The following is a 19572-nucleotide window of genomic DNA, read 5'->3' as shown; positions in this document are numbered from 1 at the left end:
CTGACCCTTAAAATTTTCTTTTTCCTTTTTGAAATCTAGTCTTCCTTGGTAATCAAGTTAGAAAGGTTACCTTGAGATAAACACTCTTTAAATTATCACCAAGGCAAGAAAACCCGAGAATATTTTATTTACTAGGCTGATTACATTTTAATGTTTGAAGAAAGTGACATTTTTTAATTAGTGTTTAAGACATATGGTGAGTGTACAAATTAGCTTATTTCATACAACCAGAGTTTGATGAGAGAGCAACTCCTCCTTCTCACTCCCCAGTTAAAAATTGTCACTTGAAACTTAATATATGCAAGGAGGTTAAATGCTATTAAATGATGCAGACCTGACTTAAAGATAAAAGAGGCAGTTGCTATCTTGTGTAGTTAAATGCTGCCTGGATGGACTGGAAAAATACAAGAATTGGCATTTGTGTCTCCAGAGATGTGGAAGTTCAGAGCTTCAATATTGTCCAGCCAAGAAAAACAAAAATGTCAGGTATGCATGTGTGTGTATGTGTGTGTGTGTGTGTGTGTGTGTGCATGTGTATGTGCATGTACATGTGTGTGTGTGTGTGTTTATGTTGGCTTCTGATGTAGATACATGGGAAAGTAATCGACAGGTGCATGCTTTGTTATTAGTAAGATTCATCTTAAGCTATGGCTAAATAACAATGCATCTCTAGATCCTTATATTACCCTCTTCTCCATCTTTTCGAGATTTCAACTTGGGGCTTCTCTTTAGTCTTGGCAGAGGATCAAATTAATTAAAATAGAGTGATATAAAAAAAATGCCAAGTATGGTACACCTCCAAAACAATGTCCAGCAAAAGTGTTCCCCTTCAGGGCAGATCTTAAGGGGAAAGAAGAGCTCTGTGTGGAGACATGTGTCTGGTTTGAGCCTGAGGTTGTTTATAACTGGTCATATAATTGCACTTTTAAAAGACATGCTTAGCTTTGGTTTTGTCTTTTGTTTTTTCAGTGTCTTTGCTTTGAAGCTTCTGGTCATTTAAATCAGTTGAGACAATGTCAAAATAAACTTAGAAGAAAACTTCTACCTTCAACTCTTGTCTCCAGTTTGTGTGCATTTATTCACATAACATACACACATCTGAATTCAGTTTTCATCGCAGTGAATCTTTCATTTTAAAAGAAAACATCTTCACGGACTTTTTAAGTTCTCCCTTTCTTGGGGTTAATTGTATTTTCCTCATTCATCATTTGCAGAATAAAACAAGTCTTGTTTGTGTTTTGTTCTTCAGAGTTCTCATTAGAATCGGTTGGTAGTGTTTTGTTCTGTTCTGTCTCCTTGCTTTAAGTCAGAGGAGAAATTATTTACTTAGGCATAATACAGTAGAGAGAAATTTGCCTGTTAGGATGCTGGTGTTTCTCACATCACATCCTATACCTAAAAGCAATTCTAAGGAAAAAAGCGCACTCGCTCGTGCACACACACACACACACACACACACACACACACACACACACACCTACCTTTTAAGTCGCTCTATTTCTATCTGAGCACTCTACCCACCTGGTGGTTATATAGTGAACTGTTACTTTAAAGAGTAGTTTAAACACCAGCCATGTTTGGGGCAGGCTGCTCTTGCAAAGAGAGCAGTACATATAACAGGAGGCTACTGTGTGAGAGATACGAGGAAAATTCAGCTCACTGACTAGAGGTTTTAATGTGCGAACTCTGGGGAAATAATATATTGACTGTTCCGTGGTGCGCAAGAAAATTGAAGAACCCTTTGCAGACGGAGTGCTTTGCAAAGGATTCTATCTGTTTCTCTTAAAACAAAATCTGTGGCAAGATGTTTGAAATCAGCAGGACGCTTAATGCTGCTTTATTAAATAATGAGGTAATATTTTGTCACTTTTTTTCTGGGCAGCATCTGTTTTTAACTCCCCCCCCCCACTTTCCCCCTATGTTTATGAAGGGTTCTTTTTTTTTTTTTTCTTCTTTTTCCTTTTCTTTTTTCCCTCCCCCGCCCCCCTTCGTAGAAGTCTAGAAAAAATAATTCATGCTTCTCTTTCTGTTCCTTGCTTTCCGGGCTTTTGGAGAATTTGGTTGTCTTTTTTTCCCTTGTTTCCTAGCCCATTGTGCCACGTAAGGCTTCTCCACTGTGCGGAGTAGGTAGTTATTAACGCTGAATTGGCTTCTGGTACAGTCCATCTGGACTCTGTGTGGGAAAGCTGGCTGCCGGCGACTGAGCTGAGATATCTGCAGCCTTTGGGATGTGTGCGTGGTGGCGAGGGGCTGCCTGATATGGGATTACTTCTTTTAAGGGAAATTGTTATTAATGAGTCAAGAAACTGCTCATTTATGGTAAGAGGGACACAGCCGCGTAGCCAGCCCCACATCGCTGGGATACCGTGTTTTGTTGTTGTTTTTTTTTTTTTTTTTTTTTTAAGGTTGCCTTAGCTGCTTGAGTGAGACAAGTTTCTTTCTGTGGTGGTGGATTGTAGCAGGAAAAAAAATCATGCATGACTGGGAGACTCGCCTGCCTGATTCTTAGGATAATATATTGAGAATCTGTTGCTTTACAAATGTCACACCACTGATGTAGCGGTCAGCCCCTCACGCTGTAAGATGAATGGTAACTATTGAAAATTCGATAATAAGGTTGACTTTTCCCAACAATAGGATTCTGCCTTTGTCTTTGGAGACAAGGCCTCTGAGGACATGTGTGTGTTGGTTTGAGGATTCCTTTGAAAGACTTTAGTGGAGGTTTTTGCAGAAGTGATCAATATACAAAGCACATAGATTTTTTTTTTTAACCTAGCAAGACCAGGTCATTGTTTATGGTATAATGTATGGTTACTATTTTGGAAACATGGCCAGAATGTTTTTTAATATACCTAATGTTAATTTAGGGCTCAGTGAGTATACTGTGATTAATATGGCTTAAAAAAATAGAGGTGCTAAAAATTTCACCTTCTGTGACCTGCATTAAAATATCAGGTAAATATCTTGTTCCAAGAGAGCTGTTTTTATTTGCATAATTGTCAGGACTGTGTCAATACGCTCCTCCAATATTTTGATATTGGTGAGATATACTCAGGAGTATACTTAGGACACATAGATAGATCTATCCTGTATGTGAACGTCAAGTTGTCTGGAGCACTGAACTGGGAGCTCATTCTCAGCATACAGTACAGCAAGAGCTAGGGCTCCAGTGTGCCTCACAGGACTCACCACACAGGTGCCAAGGAAATCATTTCAAAGTTCACTTCCTCCACTGTTGTTCTGCCTGAAAGGCCCCTGGGAGCTCCACCTTTCTACTCCTTCTCCATCCACCTTCATTTCTAAAAGCTGGCTTTATTTATATTTAAGCACAGGGATTTACATAATGTACCCAATACATTGTTCCGTGGCATGTCTGTATTTACACAGAATGTGTGTATGTATGTTTATTGCATGTTGTGTTCATGAAGCAATGTTTCGAAAAGAATTGTTTTGACCTTTAGAAATGAAAGGGTTGTATTTTTATTTTCTAGCAATTATTTTTAAAAACTCATTTACTCTTGGACTCTGAAGCCCAGAAATATAAGATATATTGGCCTGCGGCTCTACTATTCCTAGCCCAGTCCACCGGCAACTTGGAGCAAAAATTAAACACTGCCCTGAATATTTGTTACCTTTGTGCATTCATTGGGAAAGAAGTTTATTAAACTGTGAATTAAATACATACGGTGTTGCCCTTGTTCATACACATGAGACAAAGGGTCTCATGTAAGTCACTTAAAAACCCAGGCCCCCCAAAAAATCCTGCATGTAGTTTTGCAAGTGTAGTGATGCAGAGGCTATGAACTGTGTCATCTAAGTTCTGTATCTGTCACCACATACTTGCTAAATGTCCCTCTGTACATCTTTCACAAAGTCAGGGGCTGGAGGAAGTATCGAGGAGAAAGGCAAAATCTGTTCAGTTGAGCAAGACGAAGTGGTCTGCACAGGTAATAAAATTGAGATTGCTTTATTTCAGAATCATATTTTGCCCTCACCACAGTAAGGAAAGCAAAAGGAAGTATGTTTTAGTCAATTAAAAAAAAAAATTCAGAGCATGCCCTTAAGTTGAAAAATAAATTCATTTAAATAAATCATTCATCATTCTCTGTTTTAGAAATCTCATGCAGAAAGGTAGACGCTGGAAGCTGCCCTCCTCCCCAACCTCCCAGCCTTTTCTTTTCTTTTCCTTCTTTCTTAAAAAAAAAAAAAAAAAAAAAAAAAAAAAAAAAAAAAAAAAAAAAAAAACTTTTAGGAAATAGTTTTTATAAGGCAAAGTTAAGTGAACCCAATTCACCCAACAAGCTTAATCCCAAACTTGAATTTGAAACGTTGGTCATGTTAGCTGCAAAGAAGAAGAAGAAGAAGAAAAAAAAAAAAAAAAAACACTACTTAGTAGAAAACCAGCAATACTGGGAAATAATAAAGTTAAAATGTAGAATTATTAGCACATTAAAGTGCTTTTGTTGTATCTTTAAGCCTAGAGGCAGATCATTAAATATGCATTTCGCTAGAAAGCAACTGTCAAGAAAGATAAGGTGGTTGAAAATACTCTCCACAGAAAAAGCCTAGTATCAGAGGGACAGGCTGCTGTATCCCCCAGGACCCAGAAAGGAAGGACACTCCCACTGTGAAGGTTTGCAGTCCTCCAATGACCTGCAGTTGTGACAGGACTTTCTGAGCTGGAAGAAGGTAAAAGGTAAAAAATACAAGCATGGCTGTTGTTGCTTCAGCCGGGCTTTAATTACTAGACACAAGAAGCAGTTCAGAAATCTGGTCTCTGTTGTTGTAGAGGTCACCAGATCATTAACATCGTCAATCTGGCAGTAGCTAATTTAAATAGCACCTGATGTTGCAACGCCTCCCTTCGTTTCCCCGGCCAATCAGAGTCTGGCTTCAGCTGACAGATGGTCCCATAAATGGATGTAAAAAGGGGAAGCTTCGAGCCAATTTCAGCAAGGCTCTGTTCAGTTGTTCTTATCTACATCCTAGAATCAGGGGTTTCAGCTCACTGCGCCTTTTCTTCCTCTCTCTTTTTTTCCTCTTTCTTTCCCACCCCACCCCCTCCCAATAATAGATTTACTTTACAATCATCCACACTGTGTTCTGTGGATCTTTAATATATATATATATATAACAATAGTAGTCATTTTTTAAGTATATCCTGAAACCTTTGCAAATTTTAAGAGAAGAGTCGAAGCGCTGCGAGACCCAATATTTGCCAATAAGAATGGTTATGGTAGGTATGACTAGATATATAATCTGTTGTTCGTGTTGCTGGAGGGAAGGCAAGCGTCTACTCCTTGGCCAGTCTTAATGCTTGCACGAGAGTTTAGTTCTCTGCTGCTCTTTGGTTCCTTCATTTACTATATCTTTTGTGTAGCTTGCGGGTAGGTTCTTTTTTTTTGAAAAGCAGTGGGGAGAGAGATTGTCATTTTTAACAGGTCGTTGTCAGTTTTCCCTTCCACGTAAAAGCAGAGGGTGGGGATGGGCTGAAATAATTGCTGGTTTGTTGAAAGAGATTCTATTACTTGAGCCCATATGAGGGAGTGGGAGGGGGTTTCTTTTTGTAAGAGAGAAGAGGTTTGTCTACATGCCTGGGTTTTGTGGAGCATTGGGTGAATGCAGCAGGGTTAGGAATCTCTCCATTTCTGTGCTGGAAATGTAAACCCCGAGAGGCAGCTCCTGGGTGCTGTACGTTGAGATGGGCAGTTGTGTTTCTGGGGACTGCGCAGTCAAAACGGCAAAGAGAGTGATTTATTTGGGCTTCAGTAAACGCTGCATCTTGTATTTCAAAGAGTTTCCTGTCATGACCTCATAAAAAGAGGAGGCGGCTTGTATGTGTAGCGGTGCCTGGCGTGTTGAGTTGTTGCTTCCTTCTCTGGGCAGCAGCTCTGTAAGAAGGGAATGTCAGCTTTTACATAACGCTCCTTTCTGCTTTTGACACACTGTGTGAGGGTCCATCTTCTGATCACAGATGGAGTGGAATGGCTTGAAGATGGTAAGTGAAAAAAAGAAGGCAGCTTGGAGGTTCCAGCCGCGTGCCTGTGTGTGTGTGTGTGTGTGTGTGTGTGTGTGTGTGTGTGTGTGTAAGGATTGTGAACTGCATCGTAAATCACTATTCTGATGTGTGTGTGTGTGCTAGTATTTCTTTTTCTGAAATTCATAATCTATCTCTAAGTATAATGGCATTGCATGCACACAAGGGATATACTGTCTCTTCCATCAAACACATTTTAGGCAAGCAAGGTTGGTGCCTTTTTTTTTGACAATCACAATGTCACCGTCACTGTTGGCTGGCGTGTCCACCGCCTCTGTGAGCCTTCAGCTGAATTACACGACTGTTAAAGTTAAAGGCACATTTCTTTTTCAGTCTTCATGCTAGGAGTGATGGGGAAGGCTGGGAATGAGGGGTGGAGGAGGTGAGATTCAGTACCAGCCGATGCAATTGTGAAACAGGACTTTCAAATGTGGATAGGGAAGTGGAAAACCTTTCTGCCGAAGTAGTAAATCTATTTTTAGCATCGCCTTTTTCTGGAAAAAGAAACAGGGAAACTCCTTGAGTGCTGTTCCTGTCTCCTGGTGTTGACCCTAAAGATATGGCACAAAATGACACAAATAGATGCCATGAGCATCCACTTTGACTTCGAATTTCACCAGCAATATATTACAGGGGATTTGGGGCTGGGCAGTGGGAAAAGCTATAAATTCTTTTTTATTTCAAACCAGAGAAGCCCAAGGAGGACTTTTCACTCTGCAGAGATGTTATAACAAAGCTGTGGTCTTTTTCGCATTCTTAGAGGATTGCCTTTGTCTGGCTGCTTGTTTTGATGGGTGTAAAACAAATAAGATTAGACCGAGCAGCCCAACTGAAAGCGATAGCTGGGAGGAAAACCCAATGAAAGGTTGCCGGGGAAACGAACAGAGGAGAATCGGAGCAGGGAGCAGGTGGCTATCATGAGAACACACTGCAAACAGTGTAAAAAGGGAGGAGGGGGGACAGGACCTCGATTATCTTTGCTATTCTTTGTGACTAGCCCAACTTTAATTATTCTTCATAAATAATAGGTGTTAATTACATTTCTAACTCTGGTTTACAGTGATTTTTCGAATCTATTTTTAAGCATCTGTTCAGTCTCTCTTTTTCTTTTTGTTTGTTTGTTTTAAAAAAAAGAGAGGAGGGGGAAGGGAGAATAGGGTCTGTCTTTCTCTCTGTCTTCCTCTCTCTCTCTCTCTCTCTCTCTCTCTCTCTCTCTCTCTTTCTCTCTCTCTCCTTCCCCCTTTCCCTGCTGTGAAATTATACGTGCAAAAAATTACAAGAAACCTAGTGAGAGCATTTGGAAAATGTAAATGGTACTGAATGAAGTTGACAGAAACATAATAGCAAATCCTACAGCGACAAGGTCTGCCAATGATTTCCCCGAAATTCCCAGCAATTATTCCTAGGAAAAATATAAGTAGATTAGGTTTATGCTAGCCAGTGTTTTTTTTTTTTTGTGTGTGTGTTAGGTGATACTGGCATTTTTATGACATTGGATGCTAGTACTGGAGTTCCAAAGAGTTCATTATATGTCTCATTTAAGACCCAGAATATTTTTAAAAATGTCTTTAGAACATAATAACTGAAGAGCCAGTTTCTCCACTGCCCATTCCTCTAGCCACAGAATCCATCCATGTCCTCCGATTCCAAATGCATTTGGTCTTGGGTCTGGTCTTTGCATAAGCTGAGTGAAGAGGTGATCTTTTGTAAGTGTCTCTTAATGTCTGATGGTACCCATGCACGCTGGAAGACAGGCATCTCTTACTTGTCTCTCTCACTCTCTCTGAATCCTTGTCTAAGTAGTGTCTTTTCCCAGTTGATAGTGGATATCAACCGAAAGGGACCAACAGAGAGAGTACCTGAACGAATCAGAGTAGCATAACTAAAACCTGAAATAATCCTCAGTTGTGGGTTCTTCCTGGTGACAATAGAGATACATAATTGAGTAGCTAATTTGATGCCCCAAAATGAAAGATTAAGAAACTCAAATGTATTGCAAGGGTGGGAAATATAATTGCCTTTATTGAAAATCCTATTAATTTGTTTTTTCTCCATTACAAATCTCCATCATTGGCCCCACCATTTTTTTTTCCTCTATGAAAATGTTTTGTTTTCTGATTGGGGGAGGTATTGTTTTGGTTTTACTCTGAAGGTAAAACAATAAAAATAAACTTACATTTTTGCCCTATGTTGAACCTTGTTTTTTTATCTTTAGTGCATAAACATATATAATCTATAAAAATAAAATAATTTTTATCATCACTAATAAAGTTTTATTTTCTAAAAAATTTTTGGCAGCTTTTAGTTAGGGAAAATGGTTTTTATAAAAACTGTCACCTTGGCTTGGTTATGAAAAAATAAAGACACATAGCTCTGCTGCTGGTCTTTCTTGCTTCTTTTTTTTTTTTTTTTTTTTTTTTTTTAAATGTTAATACCTACAACCTGCATGGGGAAGGATACTCTGATGGTTGTGCAAGGCCGGATGTGCAGTTATCATGAAGTAAAAATCTGGATGGAAATATTGCTGCAAAAACATTGTCTATATTGCAGTTTCCAATTGCCTCTGTGTTTCATAGTAATGCATTGATTAAATCAGATGATTTTTTTGGAGAAATTAAATGAACAGAGCAAAGGAGTGTAGGAAACATAATACTCTGAGAATCGCTTATTTATACTCAGATTTTAATATCTCATTTTTAAAACTTATACATTTATTTGAGTCTTGGTCCCATTCATTCCCAACCAGCATTTATTCAAGTCATCATCTTGGCTCTACTAAGATGTACTTGCTGATGTCTGATGGTTTGCACAAAGCCTTAAAACTTTTTTTAAATTCTCCTAAAGACCTTTCTTGTTTCTTTTAATATAGGGGTTTTGTTATGAAAGCAAGACCAGGTTATTCAGAATAGTTCTAGCTGAATATTTTTAAAGAACGAGAAATAAAATGATAGTGTGTGTGTATTTTAGTTCCAAATTCAGTATCGCTAAAAGTATTTAAGAAGCATGGTCGACTTCAGATATTTTAAATTTAGGGTTTTTATTAGGAAAATGGATTTGAAATTTTAAATCTAAACAGGAATGGTACTTGTGTGGTTGTGTGTGTGTGGTTGTGTGTGTGTGTGTTCATTGTCTCTAAAAGGATTTATGGATGAACTGAGGTCTTTTCTCAAGTCAGAGTTACTGTGAACAATGAAAGGGTTTCCTCAGGGCAAATCTTTTGCTTTGGTCTCTTCTCTCTGCACTTATCTCTTTATGTGGTTGAATTCTCTTCCTAGACAAAATATTATCCCATCTTTAAAGAGACATTCTGCTTCATTTAGCCTTTGGTACTTTAATACCTGATTTTCACTAAGAACAAAAAAGAAGAAACAAATTATCTGTGAGTGCCATAAGTAAGGGATGGCGAGTTGTCTTGATAGAGGTCATTACAAAGGGACAGAACTACTTCGGTCTTGACAAATTTCTTCTTCTGTACCAGTGATCTGTGGCTACCACACACTTAATTTACATGCCCTGACATTAATACGTACTTTTTTATTTTGGTGAGCTAGTCAGCGATTGCTAGGTATACGATTATGTGCTGGCAAATGCTGCAATGCAGTATTTTTCCCAATGTCATTGGGAGTTTGGGGAGGTAAGAAGGTACATGAATACTCTCAAGCTTCTATCTTACTGTCTTGCAGTTGATGGGCCGTGGACAGAATTAGCAATTCCCCTTTGGAAGGAAGTAATGTCAACCTTTCATTCCTGACTATTCGTTCCTTCACGCATTTGATGGATATGGGGGGAGGGCGGTATCTGTACTTTTACGAATTCTTGCATCTGTCTTAGCTTTTCCTTATTTGGTATTAACCAAATATGTAAACATTTACCTGTACGTGTATATGGATTGTATATGGATCTCTAAATGGAAAGAAAACTGAAGTAGACTGCTTTTCTTTATTAATTCTAAGAGTTTTCCTATTAGAAAAATATGAATTTTCATATATTTATCCAAAAAGATGTTAACCTCTGAGAACTTGAATTAGAAGCCTGACACTTTCTTTACCAGCCACTTGAGGAACTGTAAATGTGCAAATCCTGAACTGTGTTTGTGAGCCAAAAAGTGCCCACTTGATCAAGGGATAGAGTTTAAATTAAAATGGGGGCTTTTGTTCTTTGGGAGCATATTAGTGTAATATCACCACTGGTAATAGTAATAATACGGTGGTAGAATTTCCCTGTTGGCATCCTATACTTTTTTTTTTCAAGTTTTGTGACTGTAGGGTGTTTTGGGGTCACCCTTGGGTTTTAAGCCTCAGTATTTTTTAACTGCAGATCAATGGCTTCAAAGGGTTAAAAGAGGAGGTCAGGGAGAGTGGCCTGGAAGCAAGTGGGTAGGTGGAAGTTTCACAAGCAGTAATTGTCTTAATTTAGCTATCTAGCAATGAAAGGGGGAAAAGACAAGGACAAGGCTGAGAGGCAGAGAACATAGTTGGGCAGGGGGTATCGGACCATGACATACAGGCCATCAACTTGTGGATCTATAGCTTTCTGATGTAGGCGATAATGAGTAATAAGTCTGAACTGTTAAATGCAGGATGCCCTGTGATTTCACAGAACCTTGACTTTGCAGGTTCATTACTTCCTTGTTTGCTTGTTCACACCTTTAATAAGAGCTGGTTTGTGGTGCTAGCTGGGGGTACAGAGATGACCCATCTTGTTTGTTGTTTACTTCATTAAGAATTCAGACAGCATGTCCACAACAGCTTTGGAGCATCAGTGTTAGGAACCAACCAGTTTGGAAATGAAATTGTTACAAAAAGAAGACAATAGGAAAGTGATCAGCCAGCCAACTAGGTATGGACTTAGCTTGGTGGTAATATTTATGTTGTTCATGAATTCATTAAAAAATAAAGTATGCTTTTTTTTTTTTTTTTTTTTGGCGCTCTTATCAGGCTAGTGTCTCGATCTCCCACCCCTCCCACTTCTCTTCTCTCCCTCCTCCAACCCTGAGATTCTGCCTCCACCATTTTTGCTTTGGACTAGTCTTACCAAGATCTTTGTAGCTAACACCTGAGACTGACACACACACACACACACACACACACACACACACACACCTGTAAAGATTGTCTCAAAATTCAAGAAATGCTGAGATTGATTGAAGAATCTTTAAATAGATTTCAGTTAAGAAATTGATAAAAATATTGAAGAAATATTGTTAGTACATTGAGTTTACATCTTTATTATAGATGTTATTGTTATTGTTAAGAAATACTTGTTTTTAACCCCAGAAGTAGTTAAATACAAAACTAACATATATGGTTTTGATAGTGAAAAAAAATCACATGACTTAGGTATTCCCTGAAATAACGTTAGGTGGAATCTTGATTTGAAAAATAACGTTTATTGATTTAAAGTTTTCAAATATTAATTTTAAACTATAAAGACAAAATAAACATTTGTTTTCTATAGGAAATGTAATTACTTTTCAGGATAGAAGAAGGCAAAAAATGAATTCCAGCCAAGATAACACATTCAGAGAACACTACATCTAGGAGGTCTCCTCAGCCTGCACTGTGGGGCATGGGATCCTGTCTGGCTCATGTGCTACTCTGAACCCTCTTTCTCTGTTCCCCCTCTTGTAACAAGAAGTCCTTGGATTTGCTTTGCCACCAGGGCACAGCAAGTTCACGGCCATTTCTTGTTCCATGAAGATTCGTTCATTGAAGACTTCTTGTGTGCATTTCTTTGGAATTCAGGGCTGCCACTTCTTTTATCTTTTTTCAATGATGAGGCTGTGTCTAAGACTCTAGGGATAAAGTTGAGGTGAAGGTTTTAAGGTGGCTGTCACCCAATGTCGCCATGTCAGTGTGTGAGCAGAATTTTATCAGAACCTTCAGGTTGAGCATCAGTGGCTTTTCCTTTGTATGAGTCTCTGGATGATTCCAAAAGACAGAAATTTAAAATTTTCTAGACATTTTTGTCTGAAAGGTTCCATGTATCCAGGTGTTCACCTTTAGGAAGAAGCAGTTTGAACAGTTAGAAGGAGGTGATCTCTCAGCCAGATACCTGTGAAACTTGCCTGGAACGAGTTAATTTTACAGAAATATGAATACCTTTCTTCTGATGGAAACTCATTTTAGTTCTTTCTTGAGACAAGTCCTCAGTGCATACAGTCCAAGCTGGTCTTAAAATACTGGACTTGAGTGATCCCCAGCCAACTCAGCCATCAGGGTATCTGGGACTACAGTTGTATGTCCTTACACCTAGCACAGATGACTTTTTATACCTTTCCTCTGTGACTGTATCTGGGAATACTGTGACCCTCCTGGCCTACTTTTGCACAGACAAGAACTTTGCTAATGGAGTAGAAGGCTTAGTGTTATCCTTTAATTCATATCTAGATACTGTGGACTTTTTATCTATCATCTATCTGTCTATCTGTGTGTGTCTCCTTCTCGTCTCTGTCTCTGACCCTGTGTGTGTGTGTTACAAATGGCTGTGACCTCTACTATGCCATGACTTGTACCAATAATGACTTATCAAGTAGTCTGTGTTTTTCTAACTTATGAACTTAAATTCTTTAGAAGTTTTGCTTTTAAATTTGTCAAAAATAAAAAATTAGTTGAGATAGATTGACAGATAGATAGATGGATAGATGGATGGATGGATGGATGGATGGATGGATGGATGGATAGATAGATAGATAGATAGATAGATAGATAGATAGATAGATAGATAGATAGATGGTTAGAATGCCCCCTTTGAATAAGCCACAGTAGTAAATACAGGTCTAATGATAAACTTTGGCTCTAAGGGTTGCTCAAAAGTGAAAGCCTGACATCTTTGCTAAGGCAACTTGCAATTAAGAAACTGCTCACTTAAAGTGGAATAAACTGACTACATCCCTGCAAATTTGTGATTTGGACCAGATTTGACTCATGTTCTCTTATGTTCCTTTTTTGCAACGTAGCCAACCACACATCTACAATTTAGATATCGTACATGTCTTAAACATTAATTATCTCTGTTGATGTACTGGGTTCAGACAGTCCAATTCCCCCAAGTCCAGATTCTTACTGTAACACCAAAACAAAAGTGATACTTATGAATAATATTGGGAGCGTTGTCCTCATAGTAACTGTTCCCCAAAGGAAGCTTTACATAAATGTACATTTATTATTCAGGATATTAAAAGGCAATCCTTAGCTTTTACTTTTTAATTTGGACTAAAATATGTAAATTGCTTTTATTTTGGAGTTGTTCTGTTTTAGGTGGCTTTGGGGGAGGATAACGTTCCAGCCCGATTATATTTTAATTGCCTCTATAATGGAAGAGGTTCCACTCTTGAAATCAACCTGGTTATTGTGATTAGGACCCAGAGGGCCAGGGTGCAGTTGAAGCTAAAAACATATATATTGGCCTGTCCCCATATAGGAAGATTAGCTTCATTCCCACAGATTCCACAGTAAGCATGTTTGTGTTGGTAAAGTCGGATCTGGGGTTGTGGAGCCCTAAGTGCCTCTGTATGAGGAGGACCTGTACTGGCAAACCTCTAGAAATACTGTTCGTTTATTGTTCCTTCCTTCCTTCCTTCCTTCCTTTCATAATTTCTTACTGTTCTCCTTCCTGTGTGTGTGTGTGTGTGTGTGTGTGTGTGTTTGCATGTATGTTGGGCACATGTATGTCCACATGTGTATGGAGGCTGAATATTGGTATCGGGTATCTTCCATGATCAATTTCCACTGTATTTATTAAGGTAGGATCTCTTGCTGAACTTGGAGCTTGCCAATTTTGGCTAGATTTGGTAGTTGGGAAGCCTCTGCCTCCTGAGTGCTGGGGTTACCAGTGGCTGCCATGCCTGCATGGCTTTTTATATGGGTTCTTAGGATCTGTTTTTGATCCTCACACTTCCTTCCCAAGTGCTTTATCCACAAACCCATCACCCCAGGTATTGTTTTATTTCCTATGAAGCTGAAAATACAAAATTTTTCAGGGATCTAAAATGATGGCTCAGTGTTAAGAGCACCTGCAGCTCTTGCAGGGGTTTACTTCCCAGCAACCATATGGCAGCTCACATCCATTCTGACTCCAATTCTAAAGGATCCTACTCTCTTAGCCTCTGAGGTCCCTGTGCATACATGATGTGTAGACATACATGTGGGCAAAACACCTGACACATAAAAATAAGTAAAACTTTTTAAAAGATTTAAAAAAAAAAAGAGTTTCTCAGAGTCAGATCTATATGAATCAACTTGCTGATTGTGGAGAAGCTATTTCAAATTTTTTAGTTTAATTTCCTCATCTTTAAAATGGGAAGATAATACCTGATTCACAGAGCCTCTGTTAGAATCAAAGGATTAGCAATAATGAACCAAACCTTTCATGTATAGGACCAGAACATTGAAGGTGCTTCAATGATGGGTTTATTTAGTCTGTCAGTCCCCTGTCTCCTGGCAAAAGCCTTCCTTCAGGGAAAAATGGTCCATCAGCCCAGTGTCCTGGGAAACCACATCCCCTGACACCCTCCCAGCCAGCATCTTCTCACATCACTCAAGGGAGTTGAGGTGGTAGGTTTCTCACACAGACAGACCCTCAGTCCTTCCAAGGAATTGTGGGGCTTTACTGTGTTTTCTGTGTCCTCCCAATTTTGAAGGACACATCCTTTGGACTTGAAATTATGGCTGCATTTTGAAATTCTGTTTCTCAAAGAAGAAGCTGAAGCAAAAAGAGTTAATAATGTGGATTTTCTAACTTTCCCTTCAGTTTCTCTCCTCTGTTTAGTGAGGCCGTGGCGGCACTCACAGCTCTAGAAGTGATCTGACTGAGGAGGTGAATGAGATGTGAGAATAATACTGGTCCTCTGTGTATTACCCTCCTATTTGGAGAGAGAGAGAGAGAGAAGCAGTGGTGAAGGGAACCATCACAAAAGCCTTGACGTGGCAGTCACTGGTGGCGCATCCTAAGAGGAGTGAGCAATGGCAGGACAGGTAGTTGTTGGACCAAATCTCGTATTTCTACCTTTATCCCATGGCTCCAAGGAGGTGACTGAAGTGAAACAATTAATAAATCTACACGTTGTCCTAAGCCGATGCCCTCTTGCCTTTGCCAGTGAGGACGGGAGAAAAAAATCAAGAAGTTGCTGAAATGGTTCAAGACTTAAACTAAAAACACAACTCCTCAAAACATTGTTTGAATGTCACAAATTTTTAATTCCACTTCAGGATGGATAGGAGCAGGTTCTTCCAATCTGATCTTTAAAACAAGGGCTTATAAATCAATCTGACCCCCTCCCCAGTCTTTTAATCTTCGTGTTTTCCTTTTTAAAGAGCTATGATTCTGTGAAAGACAGTAAGACGGTTCTCTTTATGTATGAATCCTTTTCAAGTGCTTACCAAGAATGTCCTATGAATTTAACAGGTATGTGTTGCAGGATACTTGATCACACTGTAAATCCTGAGATTGTGTTGTTTAATGGAAAAACCTGTGTCTAAGTCCTTAGCACACACCTTTAGTTCCTGTGCCTGGAATACAGACACACCCTTTAGTGTACACCTTAAATCCCAAACAATGGAGGTGAAGTTAGTTTGTAGAAGTATTTGAAAGTGATGTCTAATTGAGTGGCAAAGTAATAGATTAAAAAGTTTTGACAGAATAGGATACGCCCTACTCTTGAGAAGAGAGGGAAAGGGAAGCTACTTCAAGAGCAGTGTAGAGTGGGGGGAGGGGGAGGAGGAAGCAGTTTTACAGAAACAGGCTGACGAGAGAACAGTCTAGACACAGGTGAAAACAGAATGAGCCAGAGAATGAAAAGGGGCCAGAAGATTAGAGCAGATTACTAGAGTTAGTTTGAGGCCAAGCAGAGTAATTCAGGAGAGGCCTCATGAAAGAAGCCAGATTGAATCAGTCAGCTTGAAGAAGAGTTTGACCCAGAACAGCTGAGCTGATGTCTGCCAAGTCTCAGAAAGAACTAGAAAGGGTAAGCTTATTCAGCAGTAAGTGTCAGAGGCTAAAAACATTGTAGCCTAGATAAGACTGTACAGAGATTAGATGCTTCCTGGACTAGGCCTAGGTTAGCAGATGAAGGCAGAAGGTTCAGAGACATTGATTACTTTAGGAGAATAAAAGTTATACTTACAGGTATGCATCTGTATGCCTTGTGTGATGAATGCAGGTACACTGGGCAAATTTGTGAATTTTTGCACTGTTGTTCTATGGGCATAAATACATCTGCAAAAAGTGAAGGCTGGGACTATAATTCAGTGAGCAAGTCCTTGGTTTTCCTGTGTGAAGCCATGGATTCAAACTTCAGCCTTAAGAGTGTGGGGAGCTTGATTTTAGAAAAGGGTGATGGAGAAGACATTTCTCTGAGCTAAAAGAAAAGTCACCGGTTAATGAAGGACAAAAGATTGATAACTGAAGAAGCAAATGGTAGGGTAGGGAGTAGGAGGTAAATCCATGCTAGACAGATATCTGTGGTGTTTAAAAATTTGAAATTTCATCAATGTGTATAAGAAATTAATTCTTGGTATTTTTTTTTCTGGCTTACAACTTTCTACAAGAAGAAAAATGCTTGAACTCTAAATTGCAATTATAAAGACTTGTTTTGTCTGGTTTGTTTGTTTGTTTGTTGGGGGTTTGTGCTTTCATTTTATTTTGTTTTGCAACAGAGTAGGGTTTCTCTGTATAGCCCAGGTTGACCCTAAGCCCATAATCCTCCTGTCTCAGGCTCCCTCAAGACTGGGATTATGGGAGTTTACATCCAGGCTCTGCAAAAAGAACTTTTATATAGTTCTCCTCTTAATGAATTTTGGAGAGGCAGACTTTTAATTGGTTTAATCTTGGTGCTTTCCCAGCTAGCAAGTTGTCCCAGCGTTCTACGGGCAGAGAAGCAAGTTTGCATTCTAGAACTTCAGCTTCTTCCTGTTCAGTTCTGCTTAGAACATGCTCGTGCCTACAGAGATCACCGCTCACAATCACTTGTCCATATCCCATTTCTGTCCTACGCTGTCAATTTGGTCTCTTTAAATATAATTTAGGCAGATAATGTCAGCCCCCACTTATAAAACATAAAGCTTAGAGACTACCTAAATTTATAAATTCAACATCCGACGTCATCACTCCTAAGTCTCTGGGAACATGTTTGCCTTCCCCAGAAATTAACATTTCTTGGGGGAAACAAAGGTAATTCCTTCTCTAGACTGAAATTTTAATTGTAGAATAAGCAAACAAATATTGCATATCTACTACATGGAAAGCCATGTTGCAGATGTCTCTTAGAATAGCCTAATACAGTGAATAAATGGTATCAGGCTGGGTATAGACCATGAATGGACAGAGGAGCTACACTGCACACAAGAAGGAAACATCTGTTTTTGTTGGGGAAAGGAGACAAGATTTCATGGACTAAATTCCAGGAAACCCCTACAGATGGACAAATGGGAAGAAAAGGGGATTTCTTGTGAACAGAATAGTACATGTAAAAGCATGAAGACAGAAACTTACAGAACTTGCTTTAGTAAGAATGCTCCAGTGAATGCAACAATGTGTAAAGATAAAGCTTTAGAGGCAGAAGCTACCAGCTAAGACGATTTGAGCATTGTGGTGTGGTTTTTAACACTGAATTGGTACCTTGGGTTAGAATATGCTTATTTTCTGGTCATTTTTGCAAGACCAAGATGTCTTTACTCAGCTAGTGTATTTCAGAACTTCACGACTCTCTAAAGATGCTTTCTGGCCCTGCAATTTAATCCCTGTAAACCAAGTCAACAGGAGGAAGAATATGAAGTTTATTTGATATCATAAGGAAATAAGCATTAAAGGAGTTTAGGTACTGTTTACAGATTTGCAAATTGAGAAGCCATGGTCATTTTGTGAGATAAACGGTCAGAGGGAAGATGACAGAGTGTGGGGAGCAAAAGGAAAAGAAGCCACTTAAAGTCTTCCAGGTTGTGCATCATCTCATTTCACTTTTTATCTTTTCAGCTTGGAGACAAAAGATCATGCCAAATGCTCTCTTATTTCAATGTCTGGTATGTAGAAGGTTCTTGATAAGTGTTTATAGAGTTACTTTAAGCTATCATAATTTTTTTCCATAAAGAACCTACCTATAATTAGAAGACTTGAGAGTCTTGACTCTGTTTAAATTTACAGGAGGATGTTTAGCCCAAATCACCTAACTTTTCTGAGTTTCAGTTTCTTAGTATATAAAATAGAATTAATTCAATTTTATCTCTTAGTGATAAAATCCATTGAGGTGTCATTTTTATACAGTGCATCGGCGAGAAACCAGTATTGATAAACCAGGGAGCTGTTTGACTTCATGAAGACATATTGAAATGCCTACTGTGCGTGGACAGTTACTCTACAGAGACAGCTAGCTCAGTTTGTCTCTCCTATTGAGGATTTATGAACTGCCATTAGGAAAGCCATAGAGTGTTTTATTTTGAAAGTATTGAGAGCAAAGTACCTGATAGTAGACGTTCAGAAAGATTCGTTGGATTGCATTGTAGCTGGGCTAATTCTGGCCTAGGAATTGGGAAGAGAATGCTAGTGAACCTTTAAGTCATAGTATCACTACAGATTTTGTGACTGTGCCTCACTGTGTAGATGTCTGTACCTGCCATGTGACCATAGTCATTAGTCCTGAAGCCAGTGTTTCGCAGCTCCTAAAACTGACAGTAAAAGACACCCAATCTGAGTTTGAGAACTCAAATTGTAAGCTTTGAGTTCTATCCAACCAGAAAGTACATTTTTCCTCATAGTGTGAAAATAAAAAACCCTCTGGTAGCACTTAGAAAACATGTCAGGGGTGGAGTTTAAAATAATAATAGTAATAATGACTATGTTGCTAGTTTTTACTGTGTCACTCACCAGCCTTATACCCGCAAGTCATATTAGTCCCCAAGCCTCAGTTTACAGATTTGCAAATTGAGTAAAGGCACATAGTCTTCTGCCTGCAGGGAGTTGTGTGTCCCTATGGCACTAAAAGGTAGGATTCAGGCAGAGAACGCAGCACCCTGTGATTTTCCTTGGGGTATGTGTATTGCCTTCCTCTAGTGCTTCATTTGCATTTTATTTGCATTTCAGGTTTATTGAGGCAACAGTGTTGCACTATCCATCTCTTTTGTCCCCTTTGCCTTTGGGTCTTAGCCCTGTCTATTGGCACATTGCTCTTTATACCATAGTTACTGAATAAATCCAGCCCAACTCAGCAAATATTTACCGGGTTGTTCAGGGTACTGTGCTGGAGAAGGGAAAAGTAACATTTGCTGAGCACAATTTACTTAAAAATGGCTTTGCAGCACAAAGGGGGACCAGCATCATGGGGTAGTGATATGCTGGTGCTGAAAATGCCTCTGCTCTATTCAGGACAAAAATAGAACACAGAAGAGGATTCGGCTGTGATCCTCAAACAAACAAACAAAAAACTGATTCTTTTTCTGAGTGTGCTTTGTTTATACATCGGGGAGAAGCCATTTGTTTGCTATAAGCAGTTGGGATGGTCTCTAGAATGGTTACTTCATGTTTTGTGGTTCAGGGGTAAGTCC

At 39.1% G+C, this 19572-nt stretch overlaps 1 protein-coding gene across 9 annotated transcripts in view; it reads left to right on the top strand.

Moving 5' to 3' along the window:
* Positions 1-432: 432 nt before the first annotated feature.
* Positions 433-19572, top strand: part of ELAVL4 (ELAV like RNA binding protein 4) — a gene marked incomplete at both ends in the record, with an annotated part of 83609 nt that continues 64469 nt past the window's right edge. For 3 of the 9 annotated variants that reach the window (XM_080921701.1, XM_080921699.1, XM_080921697.1), the window contains one exon: positions 1805-1852. In XM_080921701.1, coding sequence (XP_080777827.1) covers positions 1805-1852 — 48 coding nt within the window. Of the gene's footprint in view, positions 487-1804; positions 1853-2211; positions 2320-4846; positions 4971-5184; positions 5237-5908; positions 5999-18024; positions 18055-19572 lie in introns of those variants that run through there. The other 6 variants (XM_080921703.1, XM_080921702.1, XM_080921696.1 and 3 more) reach the window with 5 other exon arrangements.

The sequence above is a fragment of the Micromys minutus genome (genome assembly GCF_963924665.1).
Source record: "Micromys minutus genome assembly, chromosome: 9".
Classification (NCBI taxonomy): domain Eukaryota; kingdom Metazoa; phylum Chordata; class Mammalia; order Rodentia; family Muridae; genus Micromys; species Micromys minutus.
Note: the sequence above shows the minus strand (reverse complement) of the source record. Positions and strands in the feature narration are given on the sequence as shown.